The sequence below is a fragment of the Durio zibethinus genome, chromosome 7, assembly GCF_047325235.1.
Source record: "Durio zibethinus cultivar Kanyao isolate XHJ-2024 chromosome 7, ASM4732523v1, whole genome shotgun sequence".
NCBI lineage: Eukaryota > Viridiplantae > Streptophyta > Magnoliopsida > Malvales > Malvaceae > Durio > Durio zibethinus.
The window spans coordinates 12,048,282-12,070,520 of record NC_143168.1 but is presented as its reverse complement, the minus strand read 5'-3'; the positions used below and the strand labels follow the sequence as shown (position 1 = coordinate 12,070,520).

Below are 22,239 nucleotides of genomic sequence, written 5' to 3'. Positions count from 1 at the left end.
CTAATTTCAACCTTCGCCGCTGAATATATTAAAAACATATTTATTAAAAAATAAATAAATAAATGGATAAATGACATTTGAGCAAATTTTATACATAGGTGACAACAACGGAATTTTGCTTGTCAGGGCTACAACCTGTAAAAGGGCATCAGCATCACTCTAGTTAAAGTAATGTGTTATATTGGTAGAGTCAACGGTAGTTTTATTTGGAGGCCAGCTTGGAATTGATTTTGGGTAAATGTTTCAACAACAGCTAATCTAATGACAGATATATAACTTCGATAATTGTTCAGCAATTTTCATATTAAAAAAAAAAAAAAAAAAAACTATAAAAGTTGGATGCTCCATATTTTTTGATTCGCCAATCCTCATCGTTAGCGTCTTCAAATGCGAGAAGAAAAGTGAGAGTCACATGAACGACGGCCATCAACCACGGATCATATTGACTTCCATTGCTAATGTATTTTATTTAAATTAAATAAGAAATAAGTGAAGTTCAAATGTTTAAGTCAAATAAGAATATATATATATATGTATATATGTATATTCTAAACTTGCCTTTTCTAAATTTCTTAATAATCAATTAGTATCATTTTTCCTTTTTTGGACAAAAATTTTTAAGTGCAAAAAATTCTTTAGGACACTTTTGTATCCAAAAAGTAAACTAATCATTTCTTTCCAAAGCATAAGTCAATTGATAAGTGAAGCATTTTGATTATTTTCGTTAAGTGGACTAGACAAATCGACCTAAAATTTTGAAATTCACGTCAGTTTGAACACCTCAGCAATCGACTGATTAGTGCTCCAAATTGCTGATTTATTGTGCCTGGACGATCAACTACCAATTCAACTCAGACCTACAAGATCAACCCTAATCTCTTATACCGACTTTGGACATCTTAGGTGCAAGACTCCTCATCACACAGTATAAATAACCCCATCCAAGTATTTTTAAATCATCTAATACTTTATAACTTTTAAACTTTTATTCTCTTTCTCTTTTTTTAGATCGAATTGACTTGAACGTTGAAATACAAATGTCGGAATAACTCCTAACATTTTTCATTGACCAATCTCCCTATCTTGTATTTTCAGGATTTTACCCTTAAAAAGACAGTTCGGTACAAGTAAGAACAAAGAAGTGGGTCAATACTTAACAAATGAATAATGCCTTCAAAACAAAAAATGAAAAAAAAAAAAAAAAAGAAAAGAAAAGAGTAGTAAATGATTTACAACTTGTTTCATTTCATTTTCCCTTCCCCAATTTTCCATTCTCCCCATTTGACAAAGTATAAGAAAGTAAAAAGAAAATAAGCATGAACAAACATGAAGATTAGGTTATTAGATATCAGGGGCCAAAAGGTAGCTTGCATTTACATTCAAATAGCACATGTAGCCTAAAAATTAAGAACACTATATGCTCTCTTTGTACGGAAATGTATTTGAAATTAATTTCAGACAGCTAGAACCTAACCCAACATCGCGTGCATTGTGCCATACAATCTCCCTTACAATCGACATTGTAACCTAACACTTTTGGATTCCGAAGAAGAAGATTTTTAAGCGATTTACCTTTTATTCCCCAGTCTTTTTCCAGTATCTGGACATTTGTTCTCAACTCATGTTCAATACTGCATCCGAGAACTTCGGGAAATTTCTTGAGCAACTTGTGCAGATCATCATCTGAGAGAGTTAGGCTCCTGAGATAGTCTAATATTTCATTAACAACTTCAAGTTTTGGTACTTCCTTCTTGCGTTCTTCACCCCAATAAGGTGAATGGACATGGCCAAATGCCTTTCCAAGTATCTTGTCGTCCTCCCCTGTGCTGAAATTAAATGCAGACAAAGCTTGCCTGCAAGCTTCCCATGTCTTTCTGTCTTCATTACTCAGAGCTGAATTTTCGAATTGTGCAGTTGAATGAATTGCCCATTTCTTAGGAGAAACATGGACGGTGCCAAATCTCTTTATTGCTTTCCGTGGGAGGCTATTACAGAAGGTTATGCTGAATGGTACAATATTTGGTGCAGACGTTGCAACATCATGCTGCAAGAAGAATTGAGGAAATAAATGTACATACTCTTATGCTGGTGCATGTGCAGCGTGTGCACTGTTGATGTGCCTTTTAAGATTATATGCTCATAGAAGGGGAGATTATGCCATGAACTAAATGTTTAACACAGTCATAATAAGCAGGTAACCAACAAATTGTCTGTGAAGTATGAAAACAAGAATTGGAAACGTTGATGTAAATGGAATGCTCAGAAAAAGTCCTGACGATTATGTCTGCAAGCATATGCAAATAATTCAACCTCCAAAATAAATGTTGTCTATCTGTTAGGCTAAATGTATACTAATATTTTTTTTACATACCACCACATAACAAAACTTCAAACTGTTTATCAATGCATCAAGATTTTACTTGCTGAAATCTCCTTAATAGCCCATTTCTTAGGACGATTTTTGTTTATCATCCCAAAAGAAGAGTTAGCCTCACTTGTTTTCTGTTTAGCAAACAACTTGTTGGTTTTCATTGATGAGAATGAGATTCTCTTCTTGCCATTCAAGCTACAATGAATTATATCCGTCTACCACCTGGTGTGCAGCAAAATAGCTCCAAATGTAAAGCCTTATAAACAAGACTTGCTCTGGATGCCAAAATCAGCAAATCAAAGGGATAGATACTTGGAGTATTGCACGATAAGTAAGCAAAAAGTAGACTGGCATAGGCTGATTAGGTTTCAATAAATTGGCGATTCCTGTTGGCCCCAACTAGAGAGCATAAAAACTTGACAAGCAGGTTCCACTTTAAGTGAGAAATATCTTCTTAAATTCGAAAATTTGACTCTAAAACCCTCTTTATATCAGGCTCGATTCAAATCAATAATACCCAATGTTTTGCCAGTTTGTCCCTTTTGGTTCATTACAACTTGTGCAGTGTGGACTCCTCTAGCAGTATTTCACTGTTTTCCTCTTAAATATAGAAGGTATGAATCAAGATAAGAAACAGTAGACATTAAGCATGCACTGCAGAAGTATCCTCTTTAATGTTGAAGCAGACATCCATTTAGTATAATTTGCTCTTTTAGGCCTGATATCTTTCTTCTTCATTCTTCCTTTGTTTTTGGTCATCTGTTCATTTTAAATCTAAGACAAGAATTTTTTATTACCAAAAAGAAAAAATGGATTAAAGACTCTTTATTCTAACTTGCTTTTCTTTTAATCATTGTTTTGCAATGGTGGCAAATCAAGCAACCTAAAGAACTCTTCTTACTGGGATAGTATTCTGGTGTTATTCACCGTGCCAACCTTATAACCAACTTTGAATCCTGGTCATTTCGTTTTAAAGAGATCAGGAGTTGATTTATTGGTTTTATTATGTTCTATCAACGTGTATGTTTTTCACTGCTACTTATAAAACACACCTAATTCTCTAAACCCAATAAAATAGCATCAGCAGTCCAGATTGTTCATAAGTTTTATAATTTACTAAGTGCCTAGATGATACTTACAGTACAAAAACAAGAAGTTGCAGAATCAAATGTCGAGAGAGAAGAAGCAAATAATTTCCCTGGCATCCCTGCACTATCAGAGAAATGAGAACTGCTTAAGAAGCAAAGTAGCCAACAAAGTCTGAACAATTTAGAGAGAAATTCAAAATCATAACAAGACTGCTAAATTATGTTTAAGATCATCATGACTTATGCAATTAGAACCATGATATCTTACATTTTCTCAATATCCAATTAAGCATCAGACTGCTCAGTTCAAAAAACCCAGCAAACTCAGACCAGCTAGATCTTCATTTAATTAAGACCATGGAACACCTCATCACTTTTAAAGAGTTATATAAATTGTTCTAGATAGCATACCATTTAGAGTATCGGATACAATAATCTTGATAGTAGTACAAATATTAATAATACTTTAATAATCAAGGTTGTGATTCCTAAATGGAACCAGAATTGGTTTATGGTGCTTCCCAAAAATTCCATTTTCTATGACCACTTCATATTCGTTTTTGTAGAGTTCAACTTTAGGCTGCCTTAAAACCACTAAGTTTAGAGATATTGCAGGGAAGACCAAGCTATTGAATAAACTTTCACTGTATTAGAAACAAAAATTATCCTAGCAGTAGAACTTCTCATTATAAGTATTATTAGCATCCAGGAATTCTTTCAAGCTAAGTAGATCACCCTAAGGAAAAACAAATAGCTTGGTAAGCCGTGGAAGGTATTTTTAATTCATTTTAAAGTACTGCACCAAGCCAAACTACTCAAACAGCCATCTGTAGGACAAGAAACTCCATGATTAAAAAAAAAAAAAGCATTCAAGGAACCAACTAGTATTTAAAAGGCATTGGTTAAAAAAAACAACCTACCAATAAAAACCAATATGAAAGACAATCTCACAATCCTCATCATTCTTTATAACTGGAACTGGAAAGCATATTAATCCAATAGCTTTCGTCATAGAATCATGGTGTGCTCAAAATAGAGGCTCCATCAAGGAGCCCATATGCACCCTTATGCAAAAGCTACTTCCAAATAAACCATTTGGAGGATTGTTTACCAAAAAATGCAACAATAACATGGCATAAAATGCCTAGTCCTGGAAAACCCTTTCATTGATTATCAACCTCTTGAACATGGAATGTGAAATGCTGTAAAGCCAAGCCTATCCTAACTCCATACAAGCAACTATAGCCCCATAGAAGAATTTAGAAAAGTAAACTCTTTCATAGCTAAAGTATCTAAAAACAAGATGTTTGATAGGCAATTATTTCTTTCGAATTCAAGGCTTAAATATAATTCAATATCGAAACATGATAAATACAAATAACCCGTTTTTGCTAGTCACAATAAAATTGCAAATTTTAGTTGTTAGAGATGAGAAAAGAAAAAATCACCTGAACAAGAGTCATGTAACTGAGAACTTGACAACAGAACAAAAAAATGATGTTTGCTCTGAAGGGAAGGGTAAGCGAAGATGGAACCCACTCCAAATATGCTCACCATAAGTTCAGAGTCTGGGTGCCTACCTTGTTTTGTCTGTCCTTCGGCTATGGCCAGGAGCTTTTAAGTTAACTGACGTTTTCCTTTTGGTTCTCACTTGTTTGGTAGAATTTTTCCCTGGTATATGGGTAAGGCCTAACCAATCTAGAAATGCCAATGAATTGGGTCGGGTCGAGTCAAATCTGAACCGATTTTTTTCACTTTGACTTTGATCCAATTTTATAAAATATATATTTAAGTTTGGCTTTATTTTATATTAAAATATATTTTTTATATTTAATTCTACTCATGTATATATAAAATTTTAATTGATTTGATTTGATCTAAATTTAATTTAATAATTTTAATTTAATATAATATTTTTAAAATAAATTATATTTTAATTATATATAAATCTAATATTTTTATTAAATTAATATTTTAATAAAAATATTAAGTAATAATTTTATTAATATAATATATATAAATATAAAATTAAATAAATAATAAAAATATATTATATAAATTGGGTTGGGTAGAAGTATATTTACCTTAAATTTTACTCTAATCCCCCCAACATTTTTTAAAACACACAATTCTATCCAGCACTCAATTAAAAGAAATTAGTAACTAAAACTTGAATTCGGATACATTTGCCATCCCTCTTAATCATCTTGAAATTTTGTGGTATGGGTTTTTTTTTTTTTATGGAGTTTATTTTATAATAATAATAATAATAATAATAATAATAATAATAATAATAATAATAATTTATCCTTCGTTTCGAGTTCCTCTGTCCCAAGAGATGTTTGATATTTTTGCATTTAATTTTCACTTAATTTAATTCCATTTAGTCCAAAACTATATCGAGCTTATATGAAAATATCCAAGAAAACTGATTGGATATCGTTTGTTAATATAAATTCATTATGTATTGGGTTCAACGATAAATATATGTTTTTTTTTCTTCAAAAGTCTAGCTTCAAACCTTCTTTTCTTTTATACTTTATATATTATATGTTTAAAGAGATGAGTTCTCACATTTATATATTTGTTAGCGTCCATTGTCTTTGTTTTGTCCATTTGCCATCCGAGGGTGAAGGCCTAAGATTAGAAGGAGCCCACAAGAGCTATCACTGAAGAGCAGCCCAGGTGGTCTCAAGACTCAAATGCCACTTGTCCAAACAAGACATGATTCATTAATCAAAGGACAAACCCAACCGTTACCTGTCCAAACAGAGCGCGACCCATTAGCTAGAAGAGGACAGGCGCGCACACACAAACAGTTGGCCACGTTAGGAACTTCCTCTCATGGCTTTCGGTACTCAAAAGAGTATTCGGATTCAAGAGAACTCCCCGAACTCGAAGGGTTATCACCCACCGACATCCCATTTGTAAGGATTGTTGCGGCATCAATGATAATAATTATCGTGAGAGTATAAATCATATGTAAATAAGACGCAAAGGAATAAATAAACAATCAAAGTCGAGACATCCTAGAATCATATTTGTGTTTATATTTATAATTTTAAATTTATAAATATGCATTTGATTAGAATCATATTAATACTCACAGATATCATAATCTTGAGTAAAGTCAGCCCTATGTAAGGACTGAAGTGAAAATCAAAGGTGATCAAGACTAAAGGCATCCAATTATTTGGCCTTTAAAGGTGATCTATAAGCAACTCTTGCCCAAACCTTCTAAAAGTGGGATTCTAAATTCGTGCTAGTTAGTATTTGATTTCACAATCAAAAGAGAAGCCAAATCTTATCTTACCCAAAGAAAAAAACAACTTTTTTTTTTTTTTTATGAAAAATAAGGTGCGGCTAAATTTTGAGGGAAAATACCCTAGCTTTGTCATAATTCTCCATTTGTGTTACAACTTTACAATTCTCATTTGCCTATTGTCTCTTAATGTTGTGTTCGGCCAAGAAAGTAAGAGGAGTATTTATAATGCACTTCAATTTTTTGTCATTGCACTTAAGGATGTAACTTTTATGTCTCTTACAATTAGGTCCCTAAAGATCCTTATTTCAAACCTCCTTGTTTTTGTTTTACTATAAATTAAGTTCAAGTTAATGAAGTGATACCAATTTAATTACTCTTTGACAGGTCCTTTTCATCATCATCCTTGGGCCTTACCAAGAGCCATTTCCAAAAACCACAAAAGATATCAACTAATTTTGGACAGGTTGTGACATTGAAACTTTTCCTATCAACTGATTTTTCTTCACAAATAAAACCAGAAGATATGAACAAAAGCAGACTAATAATACATACAATGTAAGAAGGAACAGTACATATACATCCATATATATCCATTTGATTCCCTGCATTATCATCACGTGACCGAAAGAAAAAGGAAAAAGTATCAATCATTTAATCAATTGTTATATTAATGGCTATTTGATGCTTTGTTTTATTTTGGGTGCATTTGTTTTCCTCTTCAATCTTGGCCACTCTTTGGTATCTACATCAACCATTCAAACCCAAAGGTGGTTCCTAGGGACTTTTGTAAAAAATAATACCAAACAATGATTTTGTTTTCTTGTTCTTGCTTTTTTTTTTTTCCATGAATCATGATGGCTAGCTAGCTGCACCATTTGATCATTGCATGTTGTGCTTTGTTCTTTTTTTTTCCCCTGCTGTAGCAGAAAATTAAATGGCAATGATAATGCCCAAGTTTCACGTAATCAACGCTGCATGGTTGGTCCTAATGTTTAATAATGTAATTGTGCTTTGCGCTTATATTTTGTGCTCAAAGAGTTTAAATTTGAATTTTTTTTTAATGATGTTGAAAGACAATTATTTATAACAAGTGACGACTGTCATTATCTATTGTTTGAAAATATTGATAATGGTAATATACATGATTATAAAGGTTGCCCAAGTTTTATATGAATTTTTTTAGAGTTTTTGTTCTTCATTTGTAGTAATTTTTTGCAAAAAAAAAAAATAATAATAATGAAGGGAGTTTTAAGTTAAAAAAATACTAATAGCTATATTATTTGAATACAGACTCTTAGTTCTTGTTGCAAGAAATATTATATCAAAGTTTATTATTTAACTTGATTTTCATATGTTTATCATCAAAATTTTCTTCAATGATTATTGGAACACCAACAATTTGATGATGAATTGGATGATCAGGAAAGGTAGAAGTTGAAATAAATTTAAAAGTATTTAAAAATTAATTATAATCAATATGTTAATAATTGCTTCGGAATTAAGAAAATTTCAAAGTTTTATTGCGCTTAACCTAAGCCTAAGTTATCTTCTTTTTTTTTTTTTCTCAAAATTTGTGCTTTCTTTCACATTGGGAAATGTACAGGGTAACCAAATACAGCTACTCTCTCTTCTTATCTATCAAACTTAGTTTCAAATTTTAATTTAACCTTTAAAAGTTTTTCATTTTTTTTATACGATTAAGGTTCAAATTCGAAGTCCTTGAAACTAATTTTAGTACAATTGAGTTAACAATTCATTGGTTAAATCTTTTAAATATTATTATCTTCAAAATCTTAAAAAAATTTATTTTAGTCTCACAATAAAATTTTAAAATATAAAAAAATTAATAAATAATACATATATATGTATAATAAAAAATTTATATATTACAAATTTCAATTCATTTCAATCAAATAAATTCAGGTTTATTTTTTTTAAAATTAAAATCGAGTGGAAGGTAATGTGATTTTTTTTAAAAATTTAAATCAAGTTAAAGATAATTTAAAATATTTTATCTTGAAATATATATAAAAATATATATTTTTTATTAATTATTTAATTTTATATTTATATATAATTATTTAATAAAATTATTATTTAATATTTCACATATTATATTAAATTAAAATTATTGAATTTAGTTGGATATCAAAATTTATAATCTGATTTAAGGTCAAATCAAAATTAAATAAAATTATTAAAAAGTTGAGTCGAAATTGAACAGAAGCTAAAGACGCTGACCCTGTCATTATTACAAATATATTATAAAACATATAACAATATTTTATTTACACTTACAAATTAAAAATCAATTTAATAAAATGGAACACAATTAAAAACTTGCGTATAAGCAAACTGAGATCCATTCCAAATCAAAGGACAATTCCGTAAATTCAACCTAACCTGATCTCCATCTCCGATTCTTCTTTCCCCGTCTCTCAAAACAAAAATTCTTTTTTCTTAAGAAATTAAAAAAAAAAAAAAAAACGTTTCTTATTACACACTTCAAATCCCTTCGTCTCTTTTTAGCTCTTTACATACATACATACACAATATATATATATATATATATATATATTATAAATAATTTTTAAATTTTTTTCTCTCTCTAGAAGGCAGTGAGTTAAGTAGAGAGGGACAAAGAGAAGGAGATTACAATGCGAGAATGCCTCAGTACAGGCAACAGTACCACTATGGTAACGGAACGACGTCGGATCATGTGGCCATTGGAGTTAGAGGAGGCGCCGGGATCAAGGCGGCTCGATGGCGCCGATCGGGACGCGCCGACAAGAGTCGCCGAATCTCTATCGGCTCTCTCATCGTCGTTCTCTCTCTCGTTCTTTTTATAACTGTTCTCGTATACAATTACATCTCTGCTGATAAAAATGATAATAGTAAAGGTCAGTTTTATATATTTTTTTACTGTTAATTTTAGAAAATTTTCTTCTTTTCAGTAATTTATTGTTTGTTTGCTCAGGAAAAATGCGAGAAAGTGAAATTTGATATTTTAGTTACTAATGCTTATCTGCACATTTTATAGATTAATTACTTATTTATAGATCAGTGCCGGTTGTTTATTCTTAGGATTCGTTTGGATTCAGAGAAATGGAGAGAAAAGAGAAGGTTCCTGTTGATTTAGATTCAAAAACTTAAAGAAAAATAATTATTATTATGTGCCGAAAAAGAATTAGAGTTTTGGATGTTATGGAAATTGCATTGTTTAGATTCTGCGATGGAGTTATTCTTTTTTGGAACAACTTTGTCATGTCATTTGATGAAAATGGATGTCATCTGTTTCAATTAAATGAATGGAGAAACATTCCTTTTAGGGTTTACGTTGGACCTTTTTTTTTTCCTATGAGTTAATTGTAATAGAATGAATGTTTTGATCAATTTTAAGTTTCCAAGTATGAAAGATCACATGATCTATTGCTGGGTGCAATTTATTAACTAGATGTATGTTGGGCAGAATTTATTAGTTATCATTCTGAGGATGATGATTTCAAGGTTGATTCTGATTTCCTTACAAATGTGACAAGAATGGATAGTTTTACAATCCTTAATTTTGGCAATGGTTCCGTAGCGCATGGCCGTGATTCACGATATTGGGATAGGGATGATAGGAGAAGGGATGATGATTACAATGAGGATATGGTGGAGCACAAAATTGTGGATTCTAGTGATGAGTCTCTTGATGATGGCCATGTTCCCATGAAAGTGAAGAATGAGAAGGAGGCTTCCCTGGATTCTGATAGGGATTTGGATCGTAGAGATGTTGGGTTGTACAATGAAGCAGGGCGCAATGAATTAAAAATGTATGAAGCAGAATATGAGGCATCGCTGAAGAATGGGGGCAAATCACGAAAAGAACTTGGGAATGGTCTTCATTTCGCTAACAGTAGGGACTTTGGAATGCATGATGAGGTTGATGATGCTGGCGACCACTATAATGATGGCATTGATGCTGGTGATAGTCGAATGGAAGATTATGATGATTTTGGACATGACAAGGAGGATATTTTAGATGAAGCAAAATCTCATGATGAAAATGTTAAAGAGTCCTCTACTTTCTTTAATGCTAAAACTAACAATCAGCATGTTGTCAAAGAGCTTAAGGAAGAATCAACTTTATCTAGGGAGGCCTCTCAAGATTTTGATGATGTTGATGCTAATTCTCATCATGCTATTTCCCTTGGTCATAAATCTGGAAAAAACTCACGGACAGATTCAAAAAGAAAACCAAGGCACCGCAAGTTTTCAGGTAATTCTACTGTTTTGTTATGTACATGTTGGATGTCATTACATATATGAGAACATACATAGACTTGTCTGTCTGTACAAATTGTATTCAGTGTGATTTCAAGATAACAAACAGTGCTTAGCTTTTCAGACTCTGGTATTCTGATTTAAAATTCACATTGTTTTTTTCTTCCCTGATCAGTTAGAAGTTTGTGGTTTGACATGAAAAGAACTAGGGATGATTAGGATTGGGCGAATCTTGAGGATTAGGATTCATTTGCTGGGGCTTGTATGAAAATCCTGTTTGCATAAAAGGAATTTGAAGGACAGAATGAATATAACATCGACAGCCAAAAAATTAGAGATGAAGAACAGAATTTTTTGACAGCTTTATGCCGAACAAATCTCAGATCTTTAAAATCTTAATAATGTGTCACCTATCTAAAGAACAGCAAACTTTGTCAATGTTTTGGTCTAGCACACTTTCAGAACTGTTTATTCTCAATAGTACAATAAAAATATAAAATATTTGCCTTAATACCCAAATCAAAAAAGGAAGTTACATAAAACTTAATCGCAAAGTAGTCTAGGAGAAGTTTAAAACCCCAGTTTTCTTTGCTAACATGAAGGTTAAATTCATTTATCAATTCCTGGATGCCATTAAAGGTCCTCCTGAAATTTCTAGATCTGGGTGTTCTCATTGTGTCTTTATCTGTTAAATAATATGTATTCTTTATATTTACTTCTTGACCAATAGTTTACTTTTAAATCTTAGGCTCATGTGATATGAAGTTATTCAATTCAACACACCTGGTAGAGCCTTTAGAAAGTCGAAAGTTTGCACGATTTTCCTTACAGTATAGACAAATGGAGGAGAAGCCCAAGGGAGAAGAGCAATGGACACCTAAATTCGCTGGGCGTCAGAGTTTACAAGAACGCGAGGAATCTTTTTTGGCACATGACCAAAAGATAAATTGTGGGTTTGTTAAAGGTCCACAAGAATATCCAAGTACTGGCTTTGATCTGGCAGAAGATGATGTAAATTATATCAGCAAGTGCCACATTGCTGTCATCTCTTGCATTTTTGGAAATTCAGATCACTTGAGGACACCTGCTGGCAAAATGGTATGGGTGTAATCATACAATACAACATAATCTCATTGTCCTTTTGTGATTGATTTTGAATTTTAAAAGGTATGCATGTCTGGTTTTAGAATTAGATGTGAATTTCTATCTGCTGTTCTTTTCTGTCATGCTTGCTTTATTTTTCTTCTTTTTATGCGTCTTTCAAAGCAGTTCAGTTTGTTTTTTCATATAGAGGTTGGACTTGAGTAGTACTGTTATGATTGTATTTGGACGCTGTGACTGTGTGATAACCTGACATGGGTTTTATCTTTTGCATCGTTCGTTAATAAGAACCTTTATGAACCTTTATGCTAGTGCACATACATGTGTCTCTAGCCATATAGGAGGAGAAATAAGTTGTCATTCTCTTTATTGTTCTCCTTTCCTTTTCCTTGTGAAGCATTAATTTGGTACTTCCATATCTCCTTCCTCCCTGTTATCGCTTTCTTTAGAATGTCTCAAGTCATGCCCATCCCCTTGTTTTGGCTGTCAGTGGTTATAGTTGTGCACTTGGTATGTTGATGTCTGTATTGCATTTGTGATTTTCTTGTAGAATTAGCAAGTTTTGTATTTTTCTTTTGCTATGGCAATTTCCAGGTTTTTTGAATGTTGAAGGGTGCATCAATTCAGAGGCAAAAAAATGCTTTTGGATAATGAACAATAGAAGGAAGGAGGAAAAAAAAAAACTTTTTCTGAAGCCAAAAGAAAATGAAGTAGTCTGTATATACATTCTTTCCATTCCACAGATTAATAACTTTGTCCAATTTTTGAGCTGGGTAAAGATGCCTTCAAGGAAACATTGTATATGCAGCAATAAGGTGGGTTGAAGGTAATGATTGTGTTCTCTGCCCACCAGCCTTTCAAATCTCCATCCTCTACCCAATCCCTGACTTGGACTCATCCTCCTTCCATACCCATTACTGGAGTTACCTTTTTCTCCAAGCTTCACTTTGCGGGGATTATTAAAGTTCCTATACGCCAGCGAAGTCTTGTCATTCAAATTATTGTCAAATAAGCATATTGGATTTTCAATTCTCAAAATCATTAAAGTTATCCTGATCGGCGTGTTGAACGAAAAGACTGATGTCTGTGGTGACATGATTATCTTCTAGAGCTAAGTTGGAGAAAAGGAGAAAAACAACGGCACGGCTTGGCAAACAAAAAGATAAGAAGGGAAAAAATGAAGAGGAAGGGTGGTGGTTTCTGGCTTGCTGTTTGTGGGAGGAGAGCTGTCTTTGGTGGTGGATTGACTGAGGAAAATCAAGGCCTGAAAGCGGGGGTGGCTGATAGTTCCATAGCGAGCAAGATTTGATACTCTATAAACAATTTATATGGCTATGAGGGCATACAATTTCTTATATGCTAAATAATAATATTTTATTATACTATCTTGGGTTTGTCTGGGACACCTTAAAGCCACTTTTGTCCTGACCCTGGGAAAGGACATGATTATAAAACCTTAATAATTATTCTGCTATACTCCATAACCAAAAAGCCTGCCCCTGCTGGGTTGAGTGGCACATAATCTAACTAGGAAGAAGGACCTACCACTTTTATTGGTCATCATTTAAAATTGTTAGACTACTTCTCTGCCTAGTTTCATTCATACATATTTTACAATTGTATTTTCTTATAAGGGTTTATCATGCACAACTATTTTGTGTTTGTGATATGTATCTTTGAATTACTTGAGAAAAATGTGATTTGAATTATAAAAGTGGTTCAATCATTGTTTTCTCCTGATTTTAGGTTACTCGCTTGTCAAGGAAAAATGTCTGCTTTGTTATGTTTGTTGATGAAATCACAATGCAAACACTATTTTCAGAAGGTCAATCACCTGATGGTGGTTTTATTGGTTTATGGAAGATAGTGGTTGTAAAGAATCTTCCATATGATGATATGCGCAGAGTGGGCAAAATACCAAAACTGTTAGCGCATCGACTATTTCCTTCTGCAAGGTTTGAACTGGGCATTTGGAAATTTTTATTTTATAATGCCTCCGCCGATTTTTTATATGTTTAAGATTTTTAATTACTTTGCTTAGGATTTTCTTGTTCTATTTGATGATGGATGAAGTTTTGTGGTGAATATTATTAGGTTAAAATAGTCCAACCCTTACTGACAGTTCTGTTAGCTTTTTGTGCAAAATTTTGTGACTTTGTTTTTCGTGAATGAAGTCATTTTTTAAGATAACTTGCTCTAACTAAAGCATAAATCTTGAACCAAATTTATTATCATTTAGTGGGGTATAGTTTAATTCTGGCTTCAAGGTAGTAAGTTTTTTTATTATGATTATCTGTTTTCTGGATGATATTATACAAACAGGCTTGACATTGTTTCATAACTATTGTGGTCTCAGGTACTCGATCTGGTTGGATAGCAAACTACGTCTACAGCGTGACCCCTTACAACTTCTGGATTACTTCTTGTGGCGAAAAGGTTATGAGTATGCCATTTCTAATCATTATGACCGACATTGCGTCTGGGAAGAGGTTGCACAAAATAAGAAGCTGAACAAGTATAATCATACGGTCATTGATGAGCAATTTGATTTCTATCGGGCTGATGGGTTGAAAAGATTCAACTCTTCAGACCCAAACAAGCTTCTTCCTAGCAGTAAGTTTATTAACAAGTTTGTATTCTTAAGCACACTTAGATGCATGGAGTCATATGCATGTACACAAATGCATATACAATACACCTGAGGGTTTTATGGCAGTTTGAGCTTACTACTTTTTTGTAATGTTTGCTATGTGTGTATGCAGATGTGCCTGAAGGTTCATTTATTGTTAGAGCACACACTCCAATGTCAAATTTGTTCTCATGTCTTTGGTTCAATGAGGTTGAGCGATTTACTCCCCGTGATCAGCTAAGTTTCGCATATACATACCAGAAATTAAAAAGGATGAATCCTGACAAACCATTCTATCTAAACATGTTCAAGGTAGCTCTGACAAAAAGTGGCTGTATATTTTAAAATTGAACTATTATTACTCTAGATTCTCATGTTTTCCCTTTGATCTCTTTCATTGCAGGATTGTGAGAGGAGAGCCATAGCTAAGCTTTTTCGACATAGATCAGAGGAGAAGCGAAATGTTCAGCAACAAGCAACGTTGTAAATTTGTGCTGTATGTATTATCGACCTTTCCTGTTGAATTTCAAAATTTTTTGTGCACTTTTCTTGGCCCTGCTGGTTCAGTTCCTTGCGAAGAACATAACAGTGTTACAAGTTGCAGCAGCTGCAGCACATGGTTATTGACATAGTACAATGAATTTCGCAACTTGCAACGATATGTTAAAGCATGGCACCATCTTGCGGCAGTTCCTTCAATTTTAATTTGCTAGGATCTGTCGATAACAAAATTCTCTTCTACGTCATTGTTCTTACTTCACATTCATTGTTACGTCCATAGGTAACGAAGCACCAATACCATTGTACTACTTACACCTAAAATTTGTTGTATTATTAATATTTTTTTGAACACTCTCAAATGGCTACTAAAGTTCGTTATTTTGATGGGGCCTTTTAGGCTTGAATGATAATTGGCCAGTTAATGAGTTGAAATGCAATTTTAAAAATTACTTGAGTTGGGGCAGAATCCCTTCTTGTTGTATGATGAATCTAAATTTATTTTAGGATTTTGTTGACGTGTACATTTGATATGAACTTTGATAAAATGTTCAAATTGATATGAAACAAAAAAAAAAGAGTATAATTTGGGATTTGAATTTTTAAATTCTAACATCACAAATCCAACCAAGGATGTAATGTTTGATCAATAATAAATAATATACTTTCCCAAAATATTGGAATTCATTATACTAAGGCACCATTTGGCTCAGTTTTTACCAGCAGTGCGGCACAAATTTATCGATTTAACAATCTTAAATCAAAAGGCCGGTTGACATAAAACATCAAAAACAATTCCATCTGTCATATGACAAAACAAACAACTCAAATATAAACTTTTTGTCTGGTCTTGAGGGAAATTGAATAAATCTCCTGTTTGATGTCAACACAGTTTTGCAAAAGGAATCACGATAGACGCCTCAAGCACTCCATCAAGGCATCTGTGTGTTCAGGCTTCCCAGCAGTCACACGGATATACCCCTTCAACTCTTTCTTGTTATAGTGACGGACCATTACCCCCATTTTTGAAAGGTCATCCTGTTTTCATAAATTTGAAGTCATGGCTGATGCAGCGGAAAAGGTTAAAAAAAAAAAAATTCTGAATCTCAATCAACAGGTAAAGATGCATTGTCATAGATCATTGATAAAATTGTGATCAAAAGGTGAAGAAGCATCTTATGAACCATTCACCGTGTGGTTCCTACAACAACCAAATCGCTAAAGCTCAAAATGATCCATTTCAGATTATGATGATTAACATACAATCTCAAACATGTTGTATCTCGTATGAGGTGCACTTTATGGTTTTTCTTAAAAAAAAAAGAGAAAAAAAACCAAGATGAAGGCATGTAACCATGACAAATCATGCATAATATTATGCAAGAAACAAAATAATTCAGAGAACAAAGAAGTGGTGAATGGGAGAGAGATCATGTACCTTTAATTTCTTAGCATCCATTGCAGATGTCACCTCACATAAAATGAAATTAGAATAGCTTGGATATGGATTCAGAAATGGTACTTCCTTAAGAAGTTTAAAAAGCCTATCGCGTTCTTGTACCAAAGCCTCTTTCACTGTCTGTTAAAGATTTGAAGAGCAGTATTAGGAATGATTCTCAAGCATAAGTAAATCCAGATATCAGAATATCCCTTTTTAGAAATATTTTTGTACCAGTATTTGAAGAAGCCTAAATAAAGACCGAAATCATGTTAAGAACTGAAAAGGGGAAAAAAAGATAAGAACCTCTAGATATTTTGGGTTCTGCAATGCGGCACATGCAGCAACTTCAGCAGCAACAGAAACATTGTATGGTTGCTTTGCTCTCCACAAATACTCAATTATGCTCAAAGGGAATGAGCCATATCCAACTCGAAGCCCAGCTAAACCTGCGGTAAATGTTCATTTTCAACATTAAGTTTTAGTTCTTTTTTCCCTTTCTTGGAGATGTATGGATGGGGAAGGTGGGGTATAGACATGCCCCACATACACTCAGAAAGAGACAAAGTAAATTTGAAAAGGAATAATTATAAGACTATTTTGAGGACAATGATTCATTGACAAACATGTAATTTCCAAAAAGTCCCCAATGAACCAGCTAAGCGTCTATCTGCTATCAAGATTGAATTACACAAACTGAATTTCCATCTGCAAGGAATATTAGAACTTTGCTATCCAGAGGATACAAGTTGCAGGTTTGCTTCCAAAAATATATATAGTTAACCACAATGCAAAGGACTGGGATCCATAAGAATTGCCTAAAGCAACACATGAGAACTTAGTCATTAAAGAGAAGGGTAAAGTATAGCCAAGAATAGCTTAATAGCAACTGGTTCAGGCAACAAGTTGAAGACATTTTTTTTAAGTATTTCAATTCAGGAGAAGTTCTTGTGTTTATTACACAAGCCAACTCCAACAGAGAGGGGAAAAAGTTAAAAAGAAGGAAGCTTTGCATAACTGACTCCACTCTAAAATATAATAAAAAAGGGAAAACATTTTGTTAGAACCTGTGGACAACAATTTCTTGAAAATACCAAACATCACAAACTAATTCAGTGCACAGAAAAAAGGGCGGGTGGACAGACTCAAGCTTACTGACAGATTTATTTTGAAGAATTTAACATGTATCGCCTACAATGTAGCAGAGTCCAATACTAATATCACCTGCGATAGATTCCTCAAGTTCGAGTACTATCCATATAACTAAGAAGATGCACTACCTCAGGGTACCCAAAAGAGAAAAGCATACATTGAAGTCATAAAAATCTTCAACATTGTTTAAATCAGAGACCTGATGAATATAAGATATTGTATTCATTAAAAAAAGTTTTTATTTGGAAGAAACATATACACTAAGTTGAGACTAACTAAATGATTTTAAAAACGTTATATTAAAAATAAATCTCCTGCCCAACAAAAAAATACACATTCATTTCTGAATAAGATGCTAATTTATATTCTTCTCCTCATATCCCTCCTCCACCCTCCCACCTTTTTTTTTTTTTTTCTGAGTTCTTAATTTTTAAACCTACCAAACACTATCTAGCACCAGAAAGCTCAAATTAACAATGTTTTAATAAAAAAAGATCCTTTATGCAGGAAATCCGTACGAAAGCAATATAGAAAATGATTATTCCTTCAAGGATTGAACTCCAGTGCTGGAAACCAATTAGCAGACAAAGTTTTTACGGATATCTTACTACAAACTACTGAAAAAGGTAACGATTGACAATAAAGACAAAATAAGAAGGCAATAACACTAAAAAAATCATAATCTCATCCATAATTCGTTGTACACTTTTATAAAAGAAAAGCAATCAAGAAACAATGAGCCCTCAGCTTTCAAGATTTTGAAACCTTATCAACACCACACCACCAAATAGAATTGAAGGCAAACATCTAAATTCATGCAAAACTTGACTTCTAGAATTGAAAACGGAGACAAGAAATCACAAGCATACCAGCTCTTTTGCTAAATGTTCGAAGAACAATTAGATTATCATGCTTCTTCACCCATTGCATTCTAGATTCAATTCCTGAAAACTCAATGTACGCTTCATCCAGCACCACCAATATAGGCATGTCAAGGATCTTCAAGAGAACTTCATCACTAATTATACTGCCAAATTACAAATAACATAGAAATGAAGGTATCAAAACAAAATCCACATGGAAGAACAGAACAGGGCAACATATGGTCACAGTTTCCAAAATTCCACATTTAGAATATAGTCCACAAGCTCATGAAATCTCCATAATAATTTCAGAAACTCCACCCAAAAGAGGACCAAAAAGAACCAACTAAATTATAGTAGCAAGTCACCAGGAAAAGAAAAGGCAGTCTTGTAAAACAAATTCAAAAAGCATGACTCCATCAAACATTTTTTTCATCACTCTTGTCCTCTAAAATTTAGAGTTTAGGATTGGCACCCCTTTTGTGCCTTGTAGAGTATATTTGATCTAGAAAAGAATGGCAATCAGGCAGCACTCTTGTCGAACATAGACAATGTTCATGTACCCCAGATATACAAAGGGAAAAGACATTGAAAAAACTTACCTCCCATCTGGATTATTAGGAGAAGTTAGAAATATGCATTTTGGTTTTTCTCGCTCAACAGCCTCAGAAATGAGTTCTACATTCAAGCTGAAGTCCGACTTCCTCGGAACTGCACAGAAGATTAAAATGCTTATAGATATTTACAGCAGATTGACAAATATGAACAGCTCGACAACTTAGGTGCAAAAATGTTAAATGGATTAACCAGTGATTACCAAGAAAACAATCCGTGCACAAGATGCAAAAACTGATAATTAAGAAGTTAGGATTGAAGATGCCTAAGAAAGTGAAACAGGTAGATAGCATATTTCTACCTTTGATAACTTGTGCCCCATTAACACCAGCGTCAAATTCATACATTGTAAAGGTTGGAGGGCAGTCAACAATCTTGTCGCCAGGATCAAGCACACATCTGCAACAAAATATCAATTGAAAATAGAAAAGGAAAATCAATAGTGCTTGAAGCTACATGAGAGTAGAAATTAAGGGATAGGTATGCCAACTAAGTTTCCTGGTTCTAACCGCATGATCAAATCAATAAGCTCATCGCAGCCACAACCCACAAGAATATAATCAGATTCAAGCCCCGAATCTTCAGCAAGGGCAGAACGCAATTGACGAGATTCAGGGTCAGGATAGATATATGGGAACTTCAATGACCCCAACGCTTCAAGAACCTACAAACAATCTGAAATTTGCAATCAGGGGATAATGGAATACTCAATTGCAAGAATGGTGCCTGCAATCGATACATACCAAACACAAAAATCAAATTCAACCCAAATATTTTTTTTCTTCAACTTCTTTCATGCTTATAATTTGGCTACATAAAAAGGAAATGTAGTTGTGTATATGACTTGCCTCTGGAGGTGGACCGTAAGGATTTTCATTTGCATCTAATTTGATGATATCCTCAGGCTTTCTTCCAAGTTTTGCTGACAAAACCTAGAACATGAGCACCCACTCATTAAGAAAACAAAACAACTAATTCATTAACATGAGATGCACTGAGGAAGCCAATGATGGAAGGTCTAGTAAACTTCATGCAAGTCACTAAACCCACATGTATCGGCAAGAAACAACCATAATTTATCAATCAGTTCAAGATATTAAAATCAGTTGCTTAATATACCACTGCACTAAGAGAAAGTGGGGGACAAAATATTGTTCATTGGTTTTGAATCAGTATGACTCCATAAGACAACTTTGCATTAAGATGTATAGTTTCATAATTTTGAATTGACACATGCCAAGCAATCCTATAATATGCAGAAACTTTCACCATATTAGAAACAATTAAAAAACATCAAACACAGCCAACTATATCAGCAAAGAAAAAACAACTAAAAATCCTAAAAATGTAAAATCAAACGTACCTACTTGACTTTATGTGTGTGTGTGTATATAGTGGTCAGCTTGTCTCATGTTTCAACCAGGAAGCAATTAATAAGACCACCAAAGTAAATCATCCAAGACAACTCAAATTCAAGAATAGAATCAAGCATTCAACCAATTCAGCTACTCACAGTGGCTAAAAACCAAAACTTTCGAACCCAATACATAACAAACAAAATGTTAAATTTCCAATCATCAATGAATAAAACTAAACAACAAGAATGGTGATACGGGTTTTATTCCAATCACCTCGAAAGGCAAAATGGGTTGATAAGGAGACAATTTTCTCAGATGAGGTCGAATAAAAGAGTCACCACTCAACTTCTGATTGACATGCTCGACGGGTACAGTGGAAGGAGATGAAGAGATAGTAGCCATGATGACCCTTCTAGGATTTCCTTCAAAAGAGCATATGGGTCTTTGAGAATTCACGGTTTGATGAAAGTTGGCTTTGGATTTGACCAAACAAAGTGAAGCAGCGGTGGATATATTGCTGACACCCATGAATGTCTCTCAAAGGTTTTTTTAGAAGAGATGTTTGAAATGATAACAGGTATAAAACCCTAAAAGACTGTAAAACTAAAAATTATGTAAAGGCATAAAACCCTAAAAGACTGTAAAACTAAAAATTATGTAACCAGTTTTGTCCGAATTTGAAGCTGAGTCAGATTTTGTCACGTGCGGCATTTATATATAAATTATTTTTTATTTAATTATTTGATTTTGTTGCTAAAGTATCTATATAATTTTTAATAATTTGAAAAATATGTGTTTTCAAAATTTTAATTAAAAATAAAAAGAAGTATATTAATATCTTGTTATTTTGTACTTGACTATTTCTTGAGGCACAATTTTTTATTTTAAAAAATATAAGGCATTTGAGTTTTTGCTTTAATAAGAAAAATATTGTTATATCTCATTGAATGATATTCAAGATGTCTTTCCAATGAATTTGTATAGTATTTTTAATTATTTTTTTGGTAAAATTTATAATATTTGTAAAATAACTTTTTAATTTTTAAAAAATTTTTAACTCATCTTTCACCTAATTTTGAAATCCATCAAAATGAGATACATGTTATACATTTATAATAAAGATGTTCATGTGCTAAATCAGGTTGAATCAAGATTTTGTTTGTTTTGTGAAAAATAATTTTCATATTTTTAGATATTTATTTAGTAAAAAATTGGTTGGTTAACAAAAAATAACTTATTAGGCAATGAAAAATAAAATCATTCTTTTAGAAATTATCTTATAGATTTAAAAAAGAGAAAATATTTAAAAAAAAAAAAACTATTTATGAGTAGAACTATTTATCAATACTTTTGAGTATAATTTTACTTATCAATAATATTATATTAATAAATAATATATTAATAAATATTGTTATATTAATTAATAAATATTACAATATACTATTAATAAATAATATACTATTAATAACTAATATTATAATATATTAATAAATAATATAAAAATAATACATAGTTTATTTTAAGTATTTTTTATATTAGCATAATATTTTAATATTAAATATTATTATTAAAATATAATTATTTTTAATATTAAT

The 22,239-nt window shown here is 32.5% G+C and overlaps 3 protein-coding genes across 4 annotated transcripts; 1 reads left to right on the top strand and 2 right to left on the bottom strand.

The window, feature by feature from the left end:
- Positions 1 to 1,317: 1,317 nt before the first annotated feature.
- LOC111276729 (Mitochondrial transcription termination factor family protein) lies at positions 1,318 to 5,134 on the bottom strand. Of its 2 annotated transcripts, none has more exons than XM_022862502.2 (3): positions 4,908 to 5,134; positions 3,511 to 3,578; positions 1,318 to 2,044 (listed from the first exon to the last, which is right to left on the bottom strand). In XM_022862502.2, the coding sequence occupies exons 1-3, from the start codon at positions 5,014 to 5,016 to the stop codon at positions 1,463 to 1,465; spliced, it is 759 nt and encodes a 252-aa protein (XP_022718237.2). In that variant the 5' UTR covers positions 5,017 to 5,134; the 3' UTR covers positions 1,318 to 1,462. The 2 variants fall into 2 exon arrangements, with proteins under 2 accessions (XP_022718237.2, XP_022718239.2); XM_022862504.2 differs by having other exon boundaries at positions 3,511 to 3,583; positions 4,908 to 5,117.
- A 4,138-nt stretch (positions 5,135 to 9,272) lies between these two features.
- Positions 9,273 to 15,605, top strand: LOC111276727 (uncharacterized). Its single transcript, XM_022862500.2, has 7 exons — positions 9,273 to 9,624; positions 10,194 to 10,985; positions 11,739 to 12,088; positions 13,838 to 14,046; positions 14,448 to 14,704; positions 14,854 to 15,032; positions 15,124 to 15,605. Exons 1-7 carry the CDS (start codon positions 9,390 to 9,392, stop codon positions 15,205 to 15,207), a joined length of 2,106 nt encoding a protein of 701 aa, XP_022718235.2. The 5' UTR covers positions 9,273 to 9,389; the 3' UTR covers positions 15,208 to 15,605.
- Positions 15,606 to 15,796: 191 nt separating this feature from the next.
- On the bottom strand, positions 15,797 to 21,279 carry LOC111276728 (histidinol-phosphate aminotransferase, chloroplastic). Its single transcript, XM_022862501.2, has 9 exons — positions 20,918 to 21,279; positions 20,135 to 20,218; positions 19,796 to 19,950; positions 19,588 to 19,685; positions 19,274 to 19,382; positions 18,678 to 18,835; positions 16,963 to 17,105; positions 16,657 to 16,797; positions 15,797 to 16,256 (listed from the first exon to the last, which is right to left on the bottom strand). Exons 1-9 carry the CDS (start codon positions 21,170 to 21,172, stop codon positions 16,125 to 16,127), a joined length of 1,275 nt encoding a protein of 424 aa, XP_022718236.2. The 5' UTR covers positions 21,173 to 21,279; the 3' UTR covers positions 15,797 to 16,124.
- Positions 21,280 to 22,239: the final 960 nt, after the last annotated feature.